This window comes from Balaenoptera acutorostrata, chromosome 20, assembly GCF_949987535.1.
Source record: "Balaenoptera acutorostrata chromosome 20, mBalAcu1.1, whole genome shotgun sequence".
NCBI lineage: Eukaryota > Metazoa > Chordata > Mammalia > Artiodactyla > Balaenopteridae > Balaenoptera > Balaenoptera acutorostrata.
The window spans coordinates 23,826,477-23,849,117 of record NC_080083.1 but is presented as its reverse complement, the minus strand read 5'-3'; the positions used below and the strand labels follow the sequence as shown (position 1 = coordinate 23,849,117).

The window sequence follows — 22,641 nt, the reverse complement described above, 5'->3', positions numbered from 1 at the left end:
ATATATTGCAAGCCTGAGTTTAATGGACCAATATACCTACCTTCTATCTAAAGAAACGTGGTTAGTATCTTTTACTTTTACCAACTGTTCTTAGATAGTTAATAATCTTGGGTTAGGAAAAGGATATGGAATTTTGAAATAAAAATCTCTGCCATGTTCTATCCCTACCTCTAGTACAGTAATTTAGAACAAGCCTATCCATCTAACTAAAAAGGATACACTGTCAATTTTCTTTAGAGAATACAACTTCAAAAGTACTGCCTGTACACACAGGCATTTGATAAGTATAGATCAACAACCAAGGGCAGGATGAGCAGATCGTTATGAGGTAACTGTGAGCTAGACTTTGTTTATATCATGTTCTCAGGAAAGCAGATCATGCTTCTAGTGAGTAAATAAAAGCTAAAAAAAAATCACTAAGTGTATTTTGCTGTCTTACAGTGATATATGAGTGTGTGTGTATGTATGTGTGTATTCCTATGAATATATTTATATATTTTATATGTGTTTATGTGCAAAGCAAACAAAAACAAATCTGCTTCAGCACTGACCTTTGCAAATTAGTCCTGTTAATCAAAACTCCCAAAAAACTTCCAAGTCAGTAGAACAACCTAAGTAAAATTATGAACAGAAAGATTAAATGGTCCTCTGATAATACCCCTACGTCTGAATCCCATGTAACAAAATTCTCAATTTGAAAATGGAAAATGTCAATTCATAATATAACATCTCAAATCCCTAAGTAGTCAGGAAGAGGATCAATGAGTATAGAATTTTTACAAATTACCCACATAAAATATAGTAATTAAATAGAGTTATAAACATTGTACTAACAGATATCTAAAGTAACATGCTGAAATCTCCTTTTTAACACTAGTTAATGGAATATTTGAAGGTTAGGATATGTAGGTTTGAATCAAGGTTCCAAGAATGAGTTATTACTAGTCCTGGAGAAATGTAAAATTCTTGACATTTCAGGGTGTTTTACCCGAAGTAATAACAGTGTACCCTCAATTCCAAGGAATCAAATTCTTTCGAAAATCCCCAAAAAGTAACAGCTAGATCTCAATAGCCTAAGTTCATCCACAACAAATCTAGTCTTCCAGTTGAAAGACAGAGATACATTTTTACCATTAATATTTTGAATACACTTTATATTAGAGCAGGTAATTACTTTTCTCAGTGTATTGGGCATGGTTTAGATACATACTCCAGAAAAAATCACATCTCCTAACTATGGAGTTTATAACAGGGCACACAGGATCTAGATATTCCATTAAGATGAAAGAATAAAAGGAATAATTATTTGCTCCCAGCACCACTTGTCCTGAAAACAATGAAAGAAAAAAGAGTTGACAAATGCATATGAAAGTTAAAAGACTAACCACATACACGTTATAAGCATCCTTTTTATACAGACTGACACAAAGCATAATGCTGAAGAATGAGCAGTGCTTAGTTATGAACCCAATGAAGGGAAAATCTATTTGGTTCTGTTATGTTCTTGTTCTAGTCTTCCCTGCATCTCTTGAACTCCCAGTAATAAATTCTCTTAGCTTCAGAGGACACAGCTGCTAATCAAGCACAGGCTCTCCTGGAGCGAACTCCATGCTCCCAACTTCAGGACATGCTAAAAAGCTGCTCTACTCCCTGAAATGAATCTTGGTAGTACTGGAATCAGGGAAATCTACTTCTCAAATAAGGGGGGAAATGTTGATCCAAATGGTATCTCATTTTTTATGTGAGATGTCGCTCTCTGCTTCAGCTTCTACTGCAAAGCCTAAAATATGTTCATATGCTGAATAAACAGCTCTAGAAAGAAACTTAGAGAGTCTTTTAATATGAAGAAACAAAAATGGATCCAAAGGTTTTTATTTGGAGAAGTGAGTGAGAGCTGGGTCATACTGACAGCAGAGTGGGCGGTAGAATAAAATATTCTTCAGATTCAGGACCAGACACAGCTTTTGTTTCCCCCTACTCCATATCATATCCCCACCAATCCTCTGTGAACAATAAAACCCTTACCACGCTGAAGTCTTTAGTGGAGACCTGAGAGGTGAATAATGTTGTGCCAGCATTATTCAGTCCTTCAGGTTATTTAGGGGAACAACATTCCTTTTTCTAGCAACAGAGAAATTTGTGAGTTAAATGACATCATGCTGCCTTGAATGAAACAGCTCAGGCTCAAAGTTCACCCAAAGGCCAACAGTGATAAACTCTCATCCAAGGACAAACTTCAATATATTTTTGGTACTTATTAAAAACAGCATTTATATAGCAGCCGTACAGTAAGAGAGGGTTCTTTACCAAACTCTGTTTCTGATCAGAAAGCACTCAGGATCTTAGGAAGAAATTCTGCTTGGGAATGTAGTTCTTAGTATAGAAAATAAAATTTGCCTTTTAAGAAGAAAGGCTCAAAGAGAAATAATCCGAAAGCGAAATAGTCTAAGGCATTTCCTAATGCACAAGCAATTCACAGAAGAGGAAATACAACGGCCAACAAACACACATAAATAGTAGTAATCAGAGATTTGCAAAATTTAAGAAGTTATGCTTTCATACTATCAAACTGACAAAAATTAAACCCTGGTCTTTTTAAAAATAATTTTTTAAAAAGGGAGAAGGCTTTCAGGTCAAAAATACCACACCTAACTACCTTAAGATAAAGGTACCTACTTATTCTTATTGAGGGAGTGACTCCTAACCTCTACTGAAGTCTGTAAGTTTTCCCTGTAATTTATAAATGTTTCCATTTAAATGTAAAGGAATTCATTGAATTTCACACACAGAGTAATCAAGCAATAGCACGATATATCACTGGCTATTCTGTTTATTAGGAGCCATCTCCTGTATCAGTGCAACAACAACTGAAGTGTTACAATACATAAAAGGGAACAGGCTTTACCTACGTTATATATTAAACGGATCAATGATCTTCCTTGCACCCTGACCCTGCGGTACAATAGATGTTCTCTAATTAATTATTAAAGTTTTCTAACAGTCAGTCATTGTACATCTCTGGTTTCACTTTCCTTTTATTCCACATTCCCAGAAGAACAGTCACAGGCAATATATAATTAGAAAAATGACATACCCTCATTGTTTATGAGATAATAGATTTCACTGGATAACTGACAACCCTAGGTGCATCTCCTCCCCACCGTGCTCTGTCTCCCTTGCCCTACCCCCAAAGCATCATATAATATTCCCACAGAAGACATAAACTAAGGAGCTTTCATTTGTTATTCTTGCTACCATAACCGTCATTTGCCATTTCGCATCTGGACAAGTTGTACCTGGGGATAGACTGGAAGGGTTCACAATTTAGTTTTGCTCCTCAGTGTAACTCTAAATATCATAAAATGAACAGAAAGAATAAAACACAATGGCTTCAGGCTGTCAGCAAGATCAGCTACTCCCCTGAAAATTTCGAACTGTCCCAACTTAATAGGCTGTGACAATCCCTTCAAAACATTTGCAATTAAGGTCACCTGGAAAGATGTACACAATTTAATGTGGATTATGGCAACTCAATTCATAGTACAACTATATTATATATACATTAAACCAGTAGCAGGATAACTAGAAAAGTGAATCCACCCTGACTATTTTAAAGGATCATACTATGTCTGTATAATACCTTGTTTGAAGCTTAGAGATAACAACTTTGTCTTACCAAGGGTTAGATAATCTATCCAGAAAAATAAGTCTAAATAACAACAAAACCATTCTTATCAAAGCTCACCTTTACATAACTGTTACCTCACGGGAGGAAATGAGCATGGCTGGGGACAGGGGTGACTCATTTTCCACTAAATATTTCTTGGTACCTTTTAAATTGTGTATACCATGTACCTATTTAAAACTTTATAATTATAAAGTTGTAGAATAAGCACACTACAGTTAATATGGTTAGAGAAGTCAATCCAAGAAGTTAAGAAAGGAAAACAAAGAAATAAAATGTGTATCAATAAATGATGGAAACCAGTGCATGAAACAAAAGTTGAGCTTATAGCATATCGAGTCATACATTTCCCCCGTTTTCTTAGGTTTTGTGGCGTTTTCTCTAAAAAGGGAAATAGAAGTGCTTATATACACTCTTTCTCACACTCACTCTACGTGTATCTGTTTATCATTATCTCTGTATTTACACACACATATCAAATATAGGACCAGCTTTTAGCAACTGCTCAAGTACACATGGTAGTGTATGTTTCTGTTGAGGGAAATGACTATTTGCTGGAAGCTAGAAGCTCTTTGGTGCTAATTCTCTGTAGAATTATGAGCTGTAATCTTTCGATAGTGGCAACTGTATTCTCACAGCTAACCCTGTATGTTAGAGGCAGTTCTTTCAGGAATAATCAATTCTCTAAATTCAAGGAACACTCTAAAATATAATATCCTCTATGAGATTGAGATGAGTAGAGGTTAGGCAGAAAGTATTGCGAATTGATGTCTTGAAGGTAAAAAATCACTGTTTTGGATCATTAAACCACATTCAGTCATCAATGTACCAATCTGTACAAGTAGGCAATAGGCCAGTTATTGGAAACGTATTGTTCCCCATCTAACCTACAATGGCACAGTTGAAAAGCAAAGAGTCTACTGTACTCAGTCCAGCCTCCGCAACAAGGTCTTACAAAACGAATATAAAGGGGAGGGAGTCGTTTGGAAATGTAAAAACGGCAAAGATCATTTTTTGCAAAGAATTAATGCAGCTTCTTCCACGCTTCCCTTATTTATTATCTAGTTACATACCAGATAAGGCCAGATCATTATACAGCAGGAAGAATCAAGTACAGATTTTCTCTTGCCTAAGCAAAAGAGGCAAAGTTCTCTTGTCATGGAGAGTTAAAAGCTTTTAGTTGTGGAAGACATCAACATTTTCAACCTATACTTAAGAACATAATTTAAAATCTTTCCAAACAATCATTAAGGATCCTTGATATGTTCCATAAAATAGAGAAATTAAATGTTTAAGATTTTTACCTCTAAATAAATCAGAAACATCATAGAGCCAAGAGGACTGGGGAAAGAATGAGATGGAGAATACTGCCTTACAACCACCGTATACTTTTCTCTCTTTCTAAATGCAGGAGAACATTTTCCAAGGCTTGCTCTTCCCTCTACCACTGCACAACGTACAACTACTAGAAAGACCTATCTCCTTATTATTAACTCCTTGTCATTAGATACATACTAAAGTATTCATAGGTAAAAAGATACAAGAGTGGGTGGCTTTCTCAAAATACTTTTATCCACCATACATTAAAAAAAAAAAAAAGATTTTAAGAGAACATAAGAAACAAGAGTGGCAGAATGTTGTTAATTCTTCAAGCTGAGTAATAGGCAGACTCATTATACTATTCACTATACTTCTGTGAATGTTTGAACATTTCCATAATAAAAAAAATTTTTTTAAGTCTGTTGCATGAATGAAAGAAACAGCAAACATTTCTTGACCCGCAGTTGGACACAGAGCCATCTTGATTCTTTTCTTGGCGAGACTAGGAGATCTATGATGTATTCAGGACTATGTTGTTTTCCCACAGCACCATACGTGTGAGAATCATCCATATTAATACCTTTAGCCTTAGTATAATACAACATTTAATTTCTATGCTCTATAACAAATTGCCATAGTCCGTCCTTCCGTCTCCCCTTCTTTCCCTCTTTCTTTTTTTTTTAAAGATTTGTTTTTTTGGTTCCGTTGGGTCTTCGTTGCTGTGTGCGGGCTTTCCCTAGTTGCGGTGAGCGGGAGCTACTCTTTGTTGTGGTGCGCGGGCTTCTCATTGCAGTGGCTTCTCTTGTTGTGGAGCACGGGTTCTAGGCATGCAGGGTTCAGTAGTTGTGGCACGTGGGCTCAGTAGCTGTGGCTTGCAGGCTCAGTAGTTGTGGCTCGCAGGCTCTAGAGTGCAGGCTTAGTAGTTGTGGCACACGGGCTTATTTGCTCCGCTGCATGTGGGGTCTTCCTGGACCAGGGCTTGAACCCGTGTCCCCTGCATTGGCAAGCAGATTCTTAACCACTGCACCACCAGGGAAGTCCCCTCTTCTTTCATTCTTTTCCTTTTTTCCTTTTCCCCTCCCTCCCTCTCTTTCTTCCTCATTGCCTTTTTTTAAAAAAAAATCACCTAAATAATATTATATGAACACATGTTCACTATAAACTTCAAAAAATATGGAGTAAAAAACAAAAGGCTCACTGGAATAGTGAACAATGATTCCAATGATAAACTCAGAAAATCAAATGCCCTTCTGGCATTTCAGAAGTCTGGGGGTTGAGAATCTTACCTTTTATGTAAGAGTTTCAGAGTTTTAAGGCAATTATCCAGAGTAAAGCCTTTCAGAATGCAGTGGACACCAAGAAAAATCCCAATTCCTATAAATTACTAAGGTATTGAAGATGCTCAAAACAAATAGGTCTAAGAGAAATTTTCGTTTGCATCAATAAATTAGAATTGCTAAGAAAAATTTCTTTCTATAGGTTTGAAAATGCTCATGTTAGAGCCATACTTGCCCAGATGACCACTTAAAAACAGAAGAGATAGGATTTACCACAAATGTTTTCTCTTCACTCTTGTTTGTTAACAACAAAGCTGTGCCGACTGATAGTATCTCAGTCATAAAGCTCTTGGAATGGATAGAGGCAAGAAGGACCTCAAAGGAGAACAAGAATACTATTTCTGTTAACACCACCTACAAACCAAAGCTAATCTTTGGTAAGTTTTTATTCTATCCAAGATAATGTGTAAAGCTTTTTGGATGAATTACCTCATTTAATCTAACACAATCTTGTAAGGTAGGTATTATTCCCATTTGAATGGCAGGTAAACTAAAGCCCAGAGAGGTTAAGTTATCTGCCCAATGTCACCCAGCCAGCAAACAGCAGAAATGGAATTTAGAACTGCAAACTCCGAAGACCATGTTCTTAACCTGAAGTATAAACTGTTTCAATTCATGATGTCTTTACATGGTAAGTTCATTATTTTAAATTAAAATTTTCATGTGAAGCACCTGACAGTTGTTTATCCCCAAATATGAACTACATCACCGATTTAGTCTCCATGATCCCTTTATTTCATGTCTTAATATAATCATTTTTCTCATCTTAATAAACAGCTATGTATACTGATCAGAGATACCATATAAAGCTATCAAATAATGGGAAAAAATGACTTTGAACAGAAGTCCCAACACAAGGAAGTTACAGATATTCAAGGAAGCCTTACATGTAGTAACAGAAAAGAAAGTACTTTGGACCACACCTTACATTCTCTATAATACCCCTGAGGAATCAGAAGATTTCATTTTAGAAAATATTGGTTTGGTTTTATACTTAAAGTATAAGTGACATAACCATGGGAGGACCACTGGTACCTAGGAAACAGCCTTGGAAGGCAGCAGAGTGCCCAAGGGAAGAAAAAAATAGTAAACCCAAAATATTCTTATAAATCTCAGCTCTGACCCAGACTTGACATCATGTAAGGGAGGTTCTGATGCTGTTCATGTGGTCATAAAATACAAAGAAAGCATAGTAGAAAAGGCAAGAAACTAATGGTATAAAGGCACTCCAGTGTTTCTCGTCTCTCCACCAACTTCCACAGAATCACATGGCAGAAAGCCTCCTGTCATATGACAACAATAAGGAGAACAGATTCAAACTGGAGAGAGACAATCCACGGCATTCACCCACCTCCCTTATGCCTTGGTCATTCGGTTGGTTACCTTCAGAAAGAAAGACCATGAGAAAAAGAAGAAACTGAGTGATGATAAAAGCTTACACACCATCAAAGCAAAAAGTAAAGCTTTTGACTTAAATAAGATGAGAGTCCAAGGGCAAGATGGACAGACAGGAGTGCAGCTGAGAACTGAGCAGAAAGGCTGAGTTTCCCTGGTATTTTCTACTTTTCTGGAATAAGAACTAAAAACTATTATGCAGTCAGGAGGGCCTGAAACACACAACAGAGCAGAAATTATTATTTTTTTATGATTATGTAAAGGGCAGTGGCCAAGAGCAGCCCTTCTGTTAACAACAAAGAGGTGTAGGTAAACACATAAGCAATGCTACCATAAAGTGGAGATTTTTGTTTTAACAAAATCTATATTTATATGATTATATTTCCCATGGTTGAGAGTGGCTATAATTAATGGATTTCCCTCGTTCTCCTAATGCAGCCATTTGTCAATTCAAATACAGAATGTCCAATCAATTTTGATGTATTTAGTAAGCAATTTGTCAAATGGTGCTATAATCCAGTTAATATATTAATTCTTGTCATGGAGAGAGTTCTGACAACTACATGGTTTTCCATAACTGGTTTGGAGAGAAAAATCTGCGCTGGAACTCAACGGTCATTCTTTGGAGGTGACACTTCTGTGTCCCGGGATCTGAGAGCATGCCACCGTACATCACTTAATAGGAAAACTGCTTTGCTGAACTAGACACCTGGGGTCTACTGGACGGTGTGGCCGCCAGTTCATTGTAATACTGGTTTTCTTTGAATGCCTGTGTGTTTCATACATTTTTAATAAATTGATCAAGCCAATATATGTGACACTAAAAATGCCAAGTATGTAAGCTTCCGAGAGAGGAACAAGGTTTTACCAATGAAATGTATGCATCTTAAACTTAAAAAGTACTTTTATAAACACTTTCCCCTATTCTTAATGTTGCTTCATATGAACTGCTGAAGAAGTGGCTCTCAATCTTTTATTTTCCTATCCCAACATCCTTCAGGTAAATGACTGACTCCTATCAGTACTTAACAGGGCACTGTACTGTTAAGGTCACATAGTAACCATTAGTCAAGACTCTTAGAAGGCCACCTTCAGCTTACACAGTGTGAAGCTCTGGACATGACAGTTTTCTTACTTTATATTTCATCCAATAATCACTATGTTATCTCCATCTTTTCCCCAAGTCTATCTATGCACTGGGGGCTGGAGAAAGAACCATGGAGATTTCAAGTAGGTGGCCCAAATTTATATCACAGAAGAAATCTGGACTATAGTGACCAAGGAAGTAGCAAGTTCTTTCTCAAACTTTTCAGTGGGATATTTAATCACTACCAGTTTGGGCATGGCAGGAGACAGAAGATAGGTTTTTAATGTACCACAGATAACCTCCATGGGTGTATTTCGCAAATACTTTCCAAAGATGATGGCTCTATCCATTCACTATGTCCAAACCTTTCCATATTTCTCTATCAGGAAATGCAAAAGCAGACATGAAGGCAAATCCTTTCTAGAAAACAATACTGAAAAACATGGCAAAAAAAATTTGTTTTAAACAGAAGAAAAAGAAAGAAAGAAAAGAGGAAAGGAACATTACATTCATCTTCCAGACACTAGGCTCCTCTTAGCACATTTATGAACCATGCGAGAGCAAATTGTCAGAGTGATTTGGCACAAGCCTGTGTATTTAAAAACCTGCCATGTGCACTAGTCCTCCAGACTACCAGACGTCCCATTGTTTGATGTGTCTGCTGAGAAAGGTGCCCTATGTGTCAGAAAAGCACACTGAATATTTTTCAATGACCCAGGGGGCAGAGGTCGCTTATTATAAATGGATAATGAGACCTAATGCAGTGCTCTGAGTATGGACAATGAAAGGGTCTATCCATAGCCCCTGGTGGATTGGTCATTCAGGCTTTTATTTCCTCTGCACACTTAATGGAGTCAAACAATTGACAGAAATTCTATAGAGAAGGCTGAAACTGAGAGAAACAACTGTATTCTAACTCTGATAGACAGATACAAATAGTGACCCTGAAATGGCGCCAGAACTCCCGTCACCACTAACATAGCAGACAGCTGTAGCACTCCCCCTAGATGCCCATTTAGTCATTTGGTAGCAATTAACCTTACTGATGGAAGTGATGGCAAATCACACCACAAGCTCCTGCCAATACCAACCCATTACATTACTGCAGGTAAGCAGACACAGACCATTCTCTTTAGTTCCTTATTTTTGGAGAAAAAGGCAAACAGATATCCCTGTACCCTCCATCCTATATCCCCACTACCCAACTAACAAAATGCATATTCAGGGGTATCCGTATCTGAACATAAGAACCTTAAACTCTGGTGGGATAGAGTAAATGACGGCAGAAGCAGAGGTACTCACGGACTAGAGGCTTTATGACCAATAGATTATTTTTCTTTAATCCATCAGAATCAATGTTCTATCCCAGCCAAATCTGCCAATCCGATGGCAATGAATATTAATAGCATAAATGGAAAAGAATATACTGTCAACTGTACCTGAAAAAAAAGCAGGTCATAACGCAACCTACAGGGCTTCCCTGGTGGCACAGTGGTTAAGAATCCGCCTGCCAATGCAGGGGACGTGGGTTTGAGCCCTAGTCCTGGAAGATCCCACATGCCACGGAGCAACTAAGCCCGTGCGCCACAACTACTGAGCCTGCTCTCTAGAGCCCGCGAGCCACAACTACTGAAGCCCACATGCCTAGAGCCCGTGCTCCGCAACAAGAGAAGCCACTGCAATGAGAAGCCCGCTCACGGCAATGAAGAGTAGCCCCCGCTCACCACAACTAGAGAAAGCCCGTGTGCAGCAATGGAGACCCAACGCAGCCAAAAATAAATAAATTTATTAAAAATAAAAATAAAGCAACCTACAGGAACAGTAAGTTGTGATGTCACACAGTTGTGTAAAATAAAGTAAGCAAGATATTTAAAAGTACCAAAAAACCCTCTATAATAACTTTTTTGTTTCATTTCAATTTTAAGAACAATTATGACAGGAAGGTGGTTTGACATGTAATTATGACAGGAAGGTGGTTTGACATCATTTCTCCAAATGATAAATGCTAAAGCAAATGACAGAAATGCCAAGACTTACTTCAGAATGGAGTATAGGTTATTATGTTGTAAAAAAGAGGACTTTTGATGGTGAAACATCTCAACAATAAATCAACGATGACAGAGAAACCCAATGAACTATTCCATAGGTGTGAAGATCTATGTAAAGATATGGGTATCAATAAAAAGCATGTATCCCATAAACACAAAGGGAAAGAAGAAGGAAGAGAGGGTACTCTAATCTAAATTTTTTGATTAACTATATGATATTTTTTCATTGAGGAAGAAAATGTATTCAATTTCATAATGTTCCCCCAATTATACAACATATATATGGCTGAATTCAGGGTCAGTATGTCTCAAACTTCTAGTCTCCTGAAGAAAAACACCATTTATTTCACTAAAATCATTTCTCTATGGAAGGACATGTCAATGGATAAAATTAACTATAAATAAGAGAATCCATCAAATACAACTCAATATGAAGTGGTTTCTTAAGTACCTCAGATATTCAGACCTAGATAGAGCAGTATGACACACCCAATGACCAACAATGGACTATAAATACTCTATAAATAAGTCCTACATTACAAGTTTCCTCTACAGGAGAAAAACATTTCTTTCTTTCCCCTTCCACCCTACCCAATCTTGGGCAAATATTTATTATGGACAATGCAAGGAAATAGTGTTGAGTACCTCCACCATACTTGGTACATACCACAACAACGATGCAATCCAGGATGTTAGGTTAAATCTAATGTGACACTCCAAAGAGAGCAGCTCAGAAAACTGCTGCACATTTAACTGCTTTGCCAGGGCACTCACTGATAATGACCATGGTAGAGGAGAGCAATACTTTTTTCTTCCTTTTTTGTATCAGTATGTTCAAAATAGATCACCACTGTATTGTAAAACCAATGAAACAAGACAGTAAAATAGGCTAAAAATGTCTTCAACTCTAAACCCAAAAGTGTGACTTTATATTACAAGGAAAAATATTTCCTATTTTTACTCCCACAGTTGTAGCCGGTAGGCCAGCAGCACAAAATTTAGTTGGGAATTAAGATCTCTAGAATCTAACCTTAAATATGCTGCCTACTTGTGTTTTTCATACTTCTATGGGTAAGACAAATTTCAATACTAGCTTTAGGTATTACCTACTTCATTATATATACAGATTTAAATAAAAGTGCTAGTAAAGTCCAAGTGATCAGTAAAGCAAAAACATTTTTAAAAAGCCGATATATCAATAGATAGCCCAGCTATTGAAAAGTAAGGTTTCAGGTGGAGCTTTTAGAATGATTAACACCGCCTTCTTACATGTTATGCTGTCTGTACCATAATGGAACCTCATCTCTTCTCTCTAAATTCTCTCTAGGATAAAATTATTTCAGAGAAAGCTTACATCAATTACTAATTATATATCCAAACAATCTCAGAAAGGAGCTCAAATCTATAAATACACACATGGAAGGTTCTGAGTTATTTCCAAGAACCTACTGAATATTACCACTAGGATACATACTGCATGCATCAAAACAGATGCAACACTGCAATCAGCAATTCTCTCTCCTACTCTAGGCAACATATTTCTCTTTAATATTTCAATGAATGGCATAACCTACTGTTAAGCTAGTCATCCATTCCTCCTCACTTTTCTTCAGTAACCTCATATAGTCCCAAATCCTACAGAGGCAACTTGCTCAATTTTTCTGAAATTCAGCCACTTCTCTCCATCCCCACCAACAATTAACTTCTTCCTTCTTTGAATTTCTTTTTTTTTAACTTTTTATTTTATATTGGAATATAGCCGATTAAAACTGTTGTGATAGTTTCAGGTGCACAGCAAAGCGACTCAGCCATACATATACATGTACCCAGTCTCCCCAAGACTCCCCTCCCATCCAGGCTGCCACATAACACTGAGTGTACATGTCAATCCCAAACTCCCTAACTATCCCTTCCCTCTACCCTCCCACCCCTGGTAACCATAAGTTCATTCCCTAAGTCTGTGAGTCCGTTTCTGCTTTATAAATACGTTCATTTGTATCACTTCTTTTTAGATTCCACATATAAGCGATATATGATATTTCTCTTTCTCTGTCTGACTTACTTCACTCAGTATGACAATCTCTAGATCCATCCATGTTGCTGCAAATGGTATTATTTCATTCTTTTTTATGGTTGAGTAATATTCCATTGTATATATGTACCACATCTTCTTTATCCATTCCTCTTTTGATGGACATTTAGGTTGCTTCCATGCCTTGGCTATTGTAAATAGTGCTGCAATGAACACTGGGGTGCATGTATCTTTTCGAATTATGGTTTCCTAAGTCATTTCTGTGCCAGCAGCTATGGCTTGAATTCTCTGTACCTCCTTCATCCTTCACCATCCTTTCTATACCAATTAATTCATGCTATTAACAAGCACTTATCACAATGTGTTATAGATACTCATATACATGTTTTTTATTTGTATTTATGTTAGGGAAGGTAATGAGTCAGAAGTAAAGGCAGCAGAACTGGTATAATGTAATATCAAGATAATACATAGGATTTAAGGACCAGAAATGTAAAAAATAATTAGGGTCACCCATATCTACTACTGGCCACATAAAAGAGACTAGATTTACATTATCTCCTAAAATAATTAAATTAGCCCTAAGCAAAAGGTTATTTTGAACCCTCCATAACAAGCTTAAAAATAAACAAAGAAAGAATCAAATTTATTCCAAGTAACTTGACTACATCCTAGGAAAACAGAATAATCCACCACTCAACAACATGAAACCAAAAATGCCCAGCATCCTATCAAAAATCATTAGGCACATAAAGAAGCAGGAAAGCACACCAAGAAGAAAAATCAATCAACAGAAAAACCCTAAGCAATACCAGGGTGATAAGAATTAGCACACAAGGACTCTAAAACAACAATTACAAAATATATGTCTCGTATGTTCAAACAGGTACACGATGAGGAAAGAAATGAAAGATATAAAAGAACACCCAAATGGAACTTATAGATGAAAAGTATGGTATCTGGAATGAAGAATGTGTTGAATAAAACAGATTAGACAGCAGAACAGAAGACAATATATATAAATACATAGAAATACAAACTATACAAAATCAAACAGAGTGAAGGAAAGAGAATTTTTTAACTGAACAAAGAATCAGTGAGCTGCGAAAATATCAAGTTGTCAACAGACATATAATTGGAGTCACAAAAGGAGAGAAGCAGAGTGACAGAAAAAAACTGTGAAGATGTAACTGCATTAAAATTTTCAAATCTGATGAAAATTAAAAATTCACAGATTGAAGAATCTCACAGACTCCAAGCAGAAGAAAACCACACCACAACGTTGTGGTTTAAATACTTTTTCCTATTTTTCTATATTATTTCTATTGTTTTTATGTTTTCTATTTCCTTGATTTCACTCTGATCTTTATTATTTCCTTTTTTGTGCTTTAATTCGCTCTACTTTACTAGTTTCTGAATGTGAAAGCTGAGTCATTGATTTCATTTTATAACATGGGCATTTAGTCCTATAAATTTCACCTTGAGTAGTGATTTAGTGCCATCCCACAAATATTTCATTTTTCTCTGAAGTTTCTATTTTGAAAGAATTACAGATTCATAAGAAGTTGCTAAAATAGTAATCAAGATACAGAACGATTCCATCACCATAAAGACCTACCGAACCCTTTGTGGTAATATTCAACACCCTCCCTCATACTCTGTCTCTCCGCGTGATGTTCTTAAGAATCATCCAACTTGTTGCATGTATTTATACTTCAATCTACTATTTTTTTTCCCTGAATAGTAGTCTAAGATAGGGATGTGTTCTGTTTTCATTTTCATTCAGCTAAAAATAATCCTAATTTCCCTTTTGACTTTTCCTGTGAACCATGTATCATGTAGAAGTGTATTGTTTAGTTTCCAAATATTTGTAGATTTCCCGGAGACTTGTTAATCATTTCTTATTTAATTCCATTGTGGTCAGAGAATATACATACTTTGTATAACTTGAAAGCTTTTAAACTTATTGAGACTTGTTTTATGGCCCAGAAGAAGGTCTCTATTTGTCAACGTTCCCTGTGCACTTGAAAAGAATGTACGTTCTACTGTTGTTGGGTGGAGTGTTCTACTTAGTCTTATATTAATGTAGCAAGCGAGGGTTTAAAGTGGGTTTCTCCAGTCTGGTGGTTGCCAAGGGGGAGGAGGTTGGGGTTAGCAGATATAAACTTTTATATATAGAACGGATAAACAACAAGGTCCTACTGTAGAGCACAGAGAACTATATTCCATATCCTATGATAAACCATAATGGAAAAGAATATTTAAAAAAAGAATATATAACTTAATCACTTTGCTATACAGCAGAAATTAACACAACATTTTAAGTCAACTATACTTCAATAAAAAAATGCTGATTAAAAAAAAGTGGGTTTCTCCTAAGCAGCATATAGCTGGGGTTTATTTTTTGATCCATGACTTGTTTAGATGTTTAGACCATTTATAACTAATGTGAGCATCGACATGCTTAGAGTTACATCAACTTGCTTATTTGTTAACATTTTATTTCCTTTTTGAGCACTTAGATTGTTTTTTTATTTCATTACATACATCTTTAACAACCTTCAAATTATGTTGAAGTCACATATACTATAAAAACTTACAATAGTATAGCTCCATTTCCCACACTCCTGGCCTTTATGCTACTGTTGTCACACACACACACACACACACACACACACACACACACGTATGTGTTTTAAAGCCCACAAAACATTGATACTATTTTTGTGTTAACAGTGAATTATATTTGAAAGAGAGTTAAATAATTAACAAAAAACCCACATATATGCTTTAACCATTTTCAGTGTTCTTCATTCCCTTCCATCTAGTGTCAAAGGCTCTCCCCACCTTTCCTATAATGCCTTTATAAGTAGAGAAAAACAATTATATCCCCAATAAAACACTGGGGGGGGGGTTCTATGGATCCCAGTCACCTTTCTACTGTGTATCAAAGCTATATTTCTGTTGAGTGATCCTTTGTTACCATTTAACAAAGAAAACTCAGTAAGCTTAGGGAGGAACTTCTCACATACCCATGGATTATCTTGGGAGTTCAAAGTCTGACCTACCCCCAACAAAGCTAGTTAATGTCAGCAGCTTAAAAAATACTGCTGCTGCCAAATTACCTGAAAGAAAAGGAGGAAACATTATTTTTGCGCTAAATAAAACTTTCCCAAGTAAGCCCTGTTTCTAATTTACAATTTGGGAAGCTCCGAAGCAGACTAAAGAAAAAGCATTCTCTACTCTGGGATCACATTCAAAGCTGGTTGATATTTGTTAGTCTCGTCTAATGTTTATCTTTGTTTTTGACAAAGAAATACTGAAATAAAAAGCCTATTTTAGAAAAGGTAACTATAGCATGTGTTTTGTTTTGTTTTGTTTTTTTGTAAGGAAGAATATATACCGTTAGCACAAAAATCACTAATCACCACTACTACAATCTTTTTATAAACGAGTCTCAAGATTTCTTATGACCCAGGCAAAACTTTTTTTTTATATTAGATTCTTGACTTTTACCTTTACTGAGCTATATAGCAAGATTAGATTACCATCTGCATATCCACTTTGCACACATAAACTAGTCAATCTACTCAAACCATATGACTTTTTTCGCTTATTCTAAACAGCAATTTCTTATGGCTTATCCTCCTAATGACAAAGGAGTGATTTCTACCTCCATAGTGAGCAGCTCTTGTAAGGAGCAGGCTTCTATGAGTCAATTTATGATGCACCCAAATTGCTCAATTTTGTGTCATTCCATTCAATTAATATGGGTAGGAAGTGTGACTACAGTTAATACAAAATTTGGAGTTTTAACTTCACTAAATTTAGGTAAGAAGTCTTTAGTGTTCAGGCAGGTTTCCCTTTCCCTTACCACCAGTCACCCTTTTACCACATATGCAGAACTTTGTTTACAACTAGTGGTGTATTTATTATGATTACAGGGCTGAAAGGGGAGTGGGGATTCCTTGCTAAACATCCTGCTCTCCTACTCTCCTCTCCCTGAGACAAAGTCTCTTTCGCATTTCCATTTACATCATTCTTTGTCCACTATTATTATAATTTCCGGAGTTTGTACAAGTCTGCTTCACTTGATCCACAGATCCAGATACAATCAAAGAAAATACTGACAACATGTGTGAAGTTTGCATTACAGTTTTACTCCAAATGGTTATATTTGAAAATACCTTCAGTAATATATTTATCATCAGTTTGGAGGTTGGGAAGTAAGAAGTGATTTTCAATATGGTTAAATAAAACAAAAAACTTCCTGCCGCCAGGTACAGTATACACATCATCTTTTCAAATGGCTTCATAAGGGAAACCGGAGAGAAAGCAAGAAGGTAATAAGAAAGTCTTCTTAATGAGGCTCTAACTTACAGAGAGGGCTCAACAGATGGGTAGGCAAAGGCATTCTCTCTAAACTGGCTCCAGCATTGCTTTTACCAATTATATTTCAGCTCTTACTCCTCTGATGCAGATGTCCATGTTTTGCATATTTAATTGCTTCAGTCATGAAATATACTATCTTGTCGAGGACTCTCGATCAAATAGCCTTTCTTTATGTCGAAAACATGACTTTAAAAATCCAGGCTAAATCTGTGTCTCTACTGTCAATGTAAAGAAGCAATATAATGATTATTACAGAATTACCTGCCTCTTAGGTATTTTTTAACTTATTAAGTTATATCTATAGTAACATTTCACTAGATAAGAGGAAACATAATTATGTCACTTAGATATATGACAGACATATTAAGTCTATCACTTAGATGACAGATCTGGCAACATCGTCAAAATCACATATTCAGAATGGGGATTCCATTGTTAAGTCCCTGAAGTCTAATATTTGAAAATACGCACTTCTGAGATAAGAAACAGAGGTTCAGAATGATGCTTAAATGTATAGATTATTTTACAGTTTTTAAAGGACTTTAGCATCACTTCACTGACCACAGTAACACCTTCATAAGAGCAAGTATCATTACTGATACTTTATATTTTCCAAGTTATTGAGAGGTGGTCTAGAACTGGAAACTAGGCCTTTTCACCCTTATCCCAATGCTAGTCCATCTGGAATTCAAAAGGTCTCACATTAAATGCATTATATTATGTATTTTATTTAGAAACCATAGAGTCATCAGTGACTACTTTCTTTCAAATTGTCTAATTCTGTTCTAGTCCAACTGCGCAACATCTCACGGGTTTGTCCTGTCTTCTCTGTAAACAGCCTTAACTAAAGCCCTCTCATCTTGCTCCAGGATCACTGTGCCTCCACTCCCCCCACCCCGAACCTCTTATTACAACACTGCCAGGGTGATCTTTCTAAGATGCAGTTCTGATGGTGTCGTTCCAATGCTTGAAAACAACTGATGGCTTGCTACTGCCTACAGTGGCGGTTCTTCAACCGTGCAAGTAGAGCTGCTAAAATAAAGTCACATCCATCAGCTTAATTCACGGGAACAAAAAAATTAAGGAATAGAGATAGTTGCTTTTTTTTTTTTTTTTTTGCCCATATCTTCTTCTCACATATTTGGGACTTGCTACTGTTTGTCTACTGAGCAGACCTATCAAAATAACTAAACAAAGAAAACCAATATTAATTCTGAAAAAGTTACCTACACTTAATCCAACAATTAGTTATTTTCACCCCTATTGAGAAGTAGGGGGAAATGTTCTCGTGAACACTGATATTACATAAATGTCATGTATTTTCCAAGTCATATGATAGAGTTAAATATATGCTTAGATAACCTAGACCCTAAAAACTTTTATGTACTCTGCTTCTTGGAACCAGAAAACCACTTACCTATTATCCCTCTGTGAAAGCTTTGGCAACTTAAGTCACTGCCCTCATAATTCAATGTATAACCCTTCACTGATGCACCTGCCTCATTTCTTTTTATCTTTTAACACCTGTCTCCCGAATTAGATACTGAATTCATTGAGGACAGAAGCAACATACTATTCTCATTTAAACCACAAGTTCCTGACACATAGAAGTCACTCAATAAATACATGAAGAAGAAGAATCAGCGAGTTCTATTATACAAGAGAATGAGACTGCCAACTATTTGTTACAATTACAGAGTTTCGTAACTTTAGAGCAAAGTCAATACACTTTCTCTGTTTCCAGTATAACATATAACACATTATAAACATAAAATAAAATTGTTTTACAAATATTTTACTTCATGCTGCATAATACAGCTAGGCAAGAAATTAAGTCTGATTCAACAAAACTCCATTAAAAACATGTCAGTGTTGATTTTTAGAAAGTTTCTTAAAAACATGCAGTACTCAGAGCCATCAAGTAAAATTAAGGATCCAGTGAATTCTACAAAACTGAATTATAATTGTAAAGAATTTTTAATTCTATGACCATAAACTGGATAATAAATATTAAATTATCTTCTCAGGCCTCACCTACAAAGAAGGCTGTTTCTAGTTCAATCTATATTTTTTCTCCTTCAGTAAAAAAAGAATCCAGTCAATCTCTACAAATGTTAGGGCTTAGGTATAAAAGTAAACAAACAAAATCCTGATGGAGCTGGAATCACTACTTCATTATTGCAAGTAAAATTCTACCAAGCGAAAAGCCTGCTGATACAATTTTCACAGTGAAAAGTGCGTAACTTTTTTCATGTCAGAAATAAATTCCAATTTCATGAAACTTTATTATATCCTAGTATCCGCATTTTTAAAATAAAATTTTGAGCCCACCAGATATCTCATGGCCAGGGAATGTGAACAGCTAGAGGCATACTTAATGTGTGCTAAAGCTTATGGTATACATTTGTATTAAATATCTTACTTGCCTCAGTCTGATTACTTATGGCCTCTGGCCTATGGACCAGTGGTAATATGCATGGTTCCATTAAAAGTCGGCATTTTAAAATGAAAGCTCAAAATACTCTATGCAAGGAAAAAAATGAGAACTACTCACGGCCAGCAAGCAGGAACTGATAATACTGTACTGCATCTGCAGCGAGGAGCAGAGGGTGGTTTGCGTTAAATGGTGGTTGCAATTCATTCCATTGAGGAGTTCTAAGGAAACAGCAGAAGAATATTAATATTCAGGCTTAATAGATGGGATGTAAATCACCATCACTGTCACCACTTACAGACATTGATATAAACTCACACTATCTTTGTAATCATTAAAATGAACTTGTTGGAGTGCTGAAACCTGAAACACAAGGCCATCTGCTTAGAAAGAATAAAAAGGTGGCAGTGAGTCATACAAATTACATACAGCCAATATTAGTTTAAAGCAGACGACCCTTCAATACAAGACATACAAAACACTGAACAGAGAGGAAGTGTGGAATTCAAATGTCACAACTAATTTTTACCTAATTTCTGACACTTGTTAGAGCTCTCTATTCTTAGAATATGTATACATTTTAAAATAAAATAAAAGCAGATAAAAATGGCTTAAAAAAACACAGTTAATGGTTGACTTATTAAAGACCTAATTAGCATCTGAATGCCAAAATAAGCCACTTATTTCAATGATGGTGCAGTAATTTTAATTAGATCTGCCCATTCCTAAATAGCTTGATAAATAAGATATTGATCAGATCAATCCAGTGCAGTAAAGTACTAATAAAGAATGGTAGAGACTCCAAAAATCAATATAAGAATATTTTAAAATGTCTTAAGGAGAGAGATCATTTTCATATCCATTTTTGTCTGTTTCCTTCCATACACATCAGGACCAATTTTTTCTGTCTCTCCTATACTATTGTACACTATATTGAATGGATTTTATCCTAGATCTTATTTTTCCGTCTTTATACTAGATTATAAAGGTTCTAATGATTACGTACTTTTGAGAAGGACTCTGATTGTTAATAAACATTTTTACAGTGATAAACCATTATATCTTGAGGAATCACTTGAAAGGAAACCTTCCAATCTATTTATATTAGTTTCCACTCCCCATAATGGCTATCTCAATGTACTTTCTATTTGCAGTGAGCATGAGACTGGAAATAGGGGAAGCACTAAAGCTCTTTATGTGGGATAGGGAAAAAAAACAAGTCCTAGAAAAGGTAACTCAAAGATACGAGGAGAAAGAAGTTCAAAGGGAGGTATTCTCCAAGGCAAACACCAAAGACAACTGAATACATAGGACCACACAAAAATTTGTACATGAATATTCTCAGGAGCATAATTCATGACAACTAAACTGTGGAAATGCCCATCAACTGATGAATGGATAAACAAAATGTGGTATATCCATGCAATGGAATATTATTTGACCATAAAAAGGAATGAAGTTCTGCTACATGCTGCAACATGGATGGACCTTAAAAACATTACACTAAGTAAAGGAAATCAGATGCAACAGGTCACATTTTGCATGATTCCGTTTACATGAGATGTCCAGAGTAGGCAAATCCAGAGACAGGAGATAAACTGGTGGTTGCCTAGGGCTGAAGGGTTGAAGGAAAATGGGGGGGGGGGGAGGGGATGACTGCTAATGGGTACAGGATTTCTTTGGGGGGTGATGAAAATTGATTGTGGTGATGGATGCACGACCTAGTGAAAATTCACTTTAAGTGGGTGAATTGTATTATATGTATTACATGTAAATTGTATCTCAATTAAAAAAGGAATGAATTATCAAAAAACACAACAGGGATAAATCAAAATAATTTTGCTGGGAGAAAGAAGACAAAAAGACTATGCACTCTGATTCCATTTATATAAAATTCTAGAAATTATAAACTGATCTACAGTGACAGAGAACAGGCCAGTGGTTGCCTGGGGCTCAGTAGGTGAAGTAGGGATAAAGGGGGGGGGCAGGTGAGAGATTAGAAAGAGGCATAAGAAAACATTTGAGGTGATGGATATATTTATAATGTTAATTATGGGGATGATTTCACAGCTGTATACATACGTCAAACCTTATCAAATTGTACACTTTTAATATTTTGTATCTCAACAAAGCTGTTAAAAAAAATCCCAAAAACCAAAAAAAAACAAAAAGAGATACTACCTAACCAGAGTCCAGCTGGCTCGGGGAGACGTCATCATTTCCAGCGGGGTGTCATCGCTGATCTTGGGGGCAGCGCTAAGCGGTCGCGGCTCCACCATGTGCTCCACTAAGGTCCCGTAGCAGCTAATAATGTAGAGGGATTCAACTACAACTTGTTTGGCCTGATCTACAAAACAGGAAAACAGATCCTGGATATGTGATATTGGCATAAAAGGAGCACAGCCTCATGTTGACAAGTTACTGACCCTTCAGTCCGTTCCTGAGGTTGCTGAGAGAAAATAAGAAGGCAGCAACTTTTTCACTTGGTGCCTGCTCCTTGCCTCAAAATTGTCTCTTATAAGTAGATGCTAACGAATATGAAAAGTTCTATGCTATCAAAATATTTTTAAATTTAAGCAATTTATTTCAAGAATGACATAAGGGGCTTCCCTGGTGGTGCAGTGGTTGAGAATCTGCCTGCTAATGCAGGGGACACGGGTTCGAGCCCTGGTCTGGGAGGATCCCACATGCCGCGGAGCAACTAGGCCCGTGAGCCACAACTACTGAGCCTGCACGTCTGGAGCCTGTGCTCCGCAACAAGAGAGGCCACAATAGTGAGAGGCCCGCGCACCGCGATGAAGAGTGGCCCCCGCTTGCCGCACCTAGAGAAAGCCCTAGCACAGAAACGAAGACCCAACATAGCAATCAATCAATAAATAAATCTTTAAAAAAAAAAAAAAACCTAGGAGTG

The 22,641-nt window shown here is 36.4% G+C and overlaps 1 protein-coding gene across 5 annotated transcripts in view; it reads right to left on the bottom strand.

The window, feature by feature from the left end:
* The window catches only part of BCAS3 (BCAS3 microtubule associated cell migration factor), a 577,971-nt gene that overhangs the window by 294,292 nt on the left and 261,038 nt on the right, over nt 1-22,641 (bottom strand). For all 5 annotated transcript variants that reach the window (XM_057536260.1, XM_007190268.2, XM_057536261.1 and 2 more), the window contains 2 exons: nt 21,912-22,077; nt 19,851-19,951 (listed from right to left, as the gene is read on the bottom strand). In XM_057536260.1, coding sequence (XP_057392243.1) covers nt 19,851-19,951; nt 21,912-22,077 — 267 coding nt within the window. The remainder of the gene's footprint in view (nt 1-19,850; nt 19,952-21,911; nt 22,078-22,641) is intronic.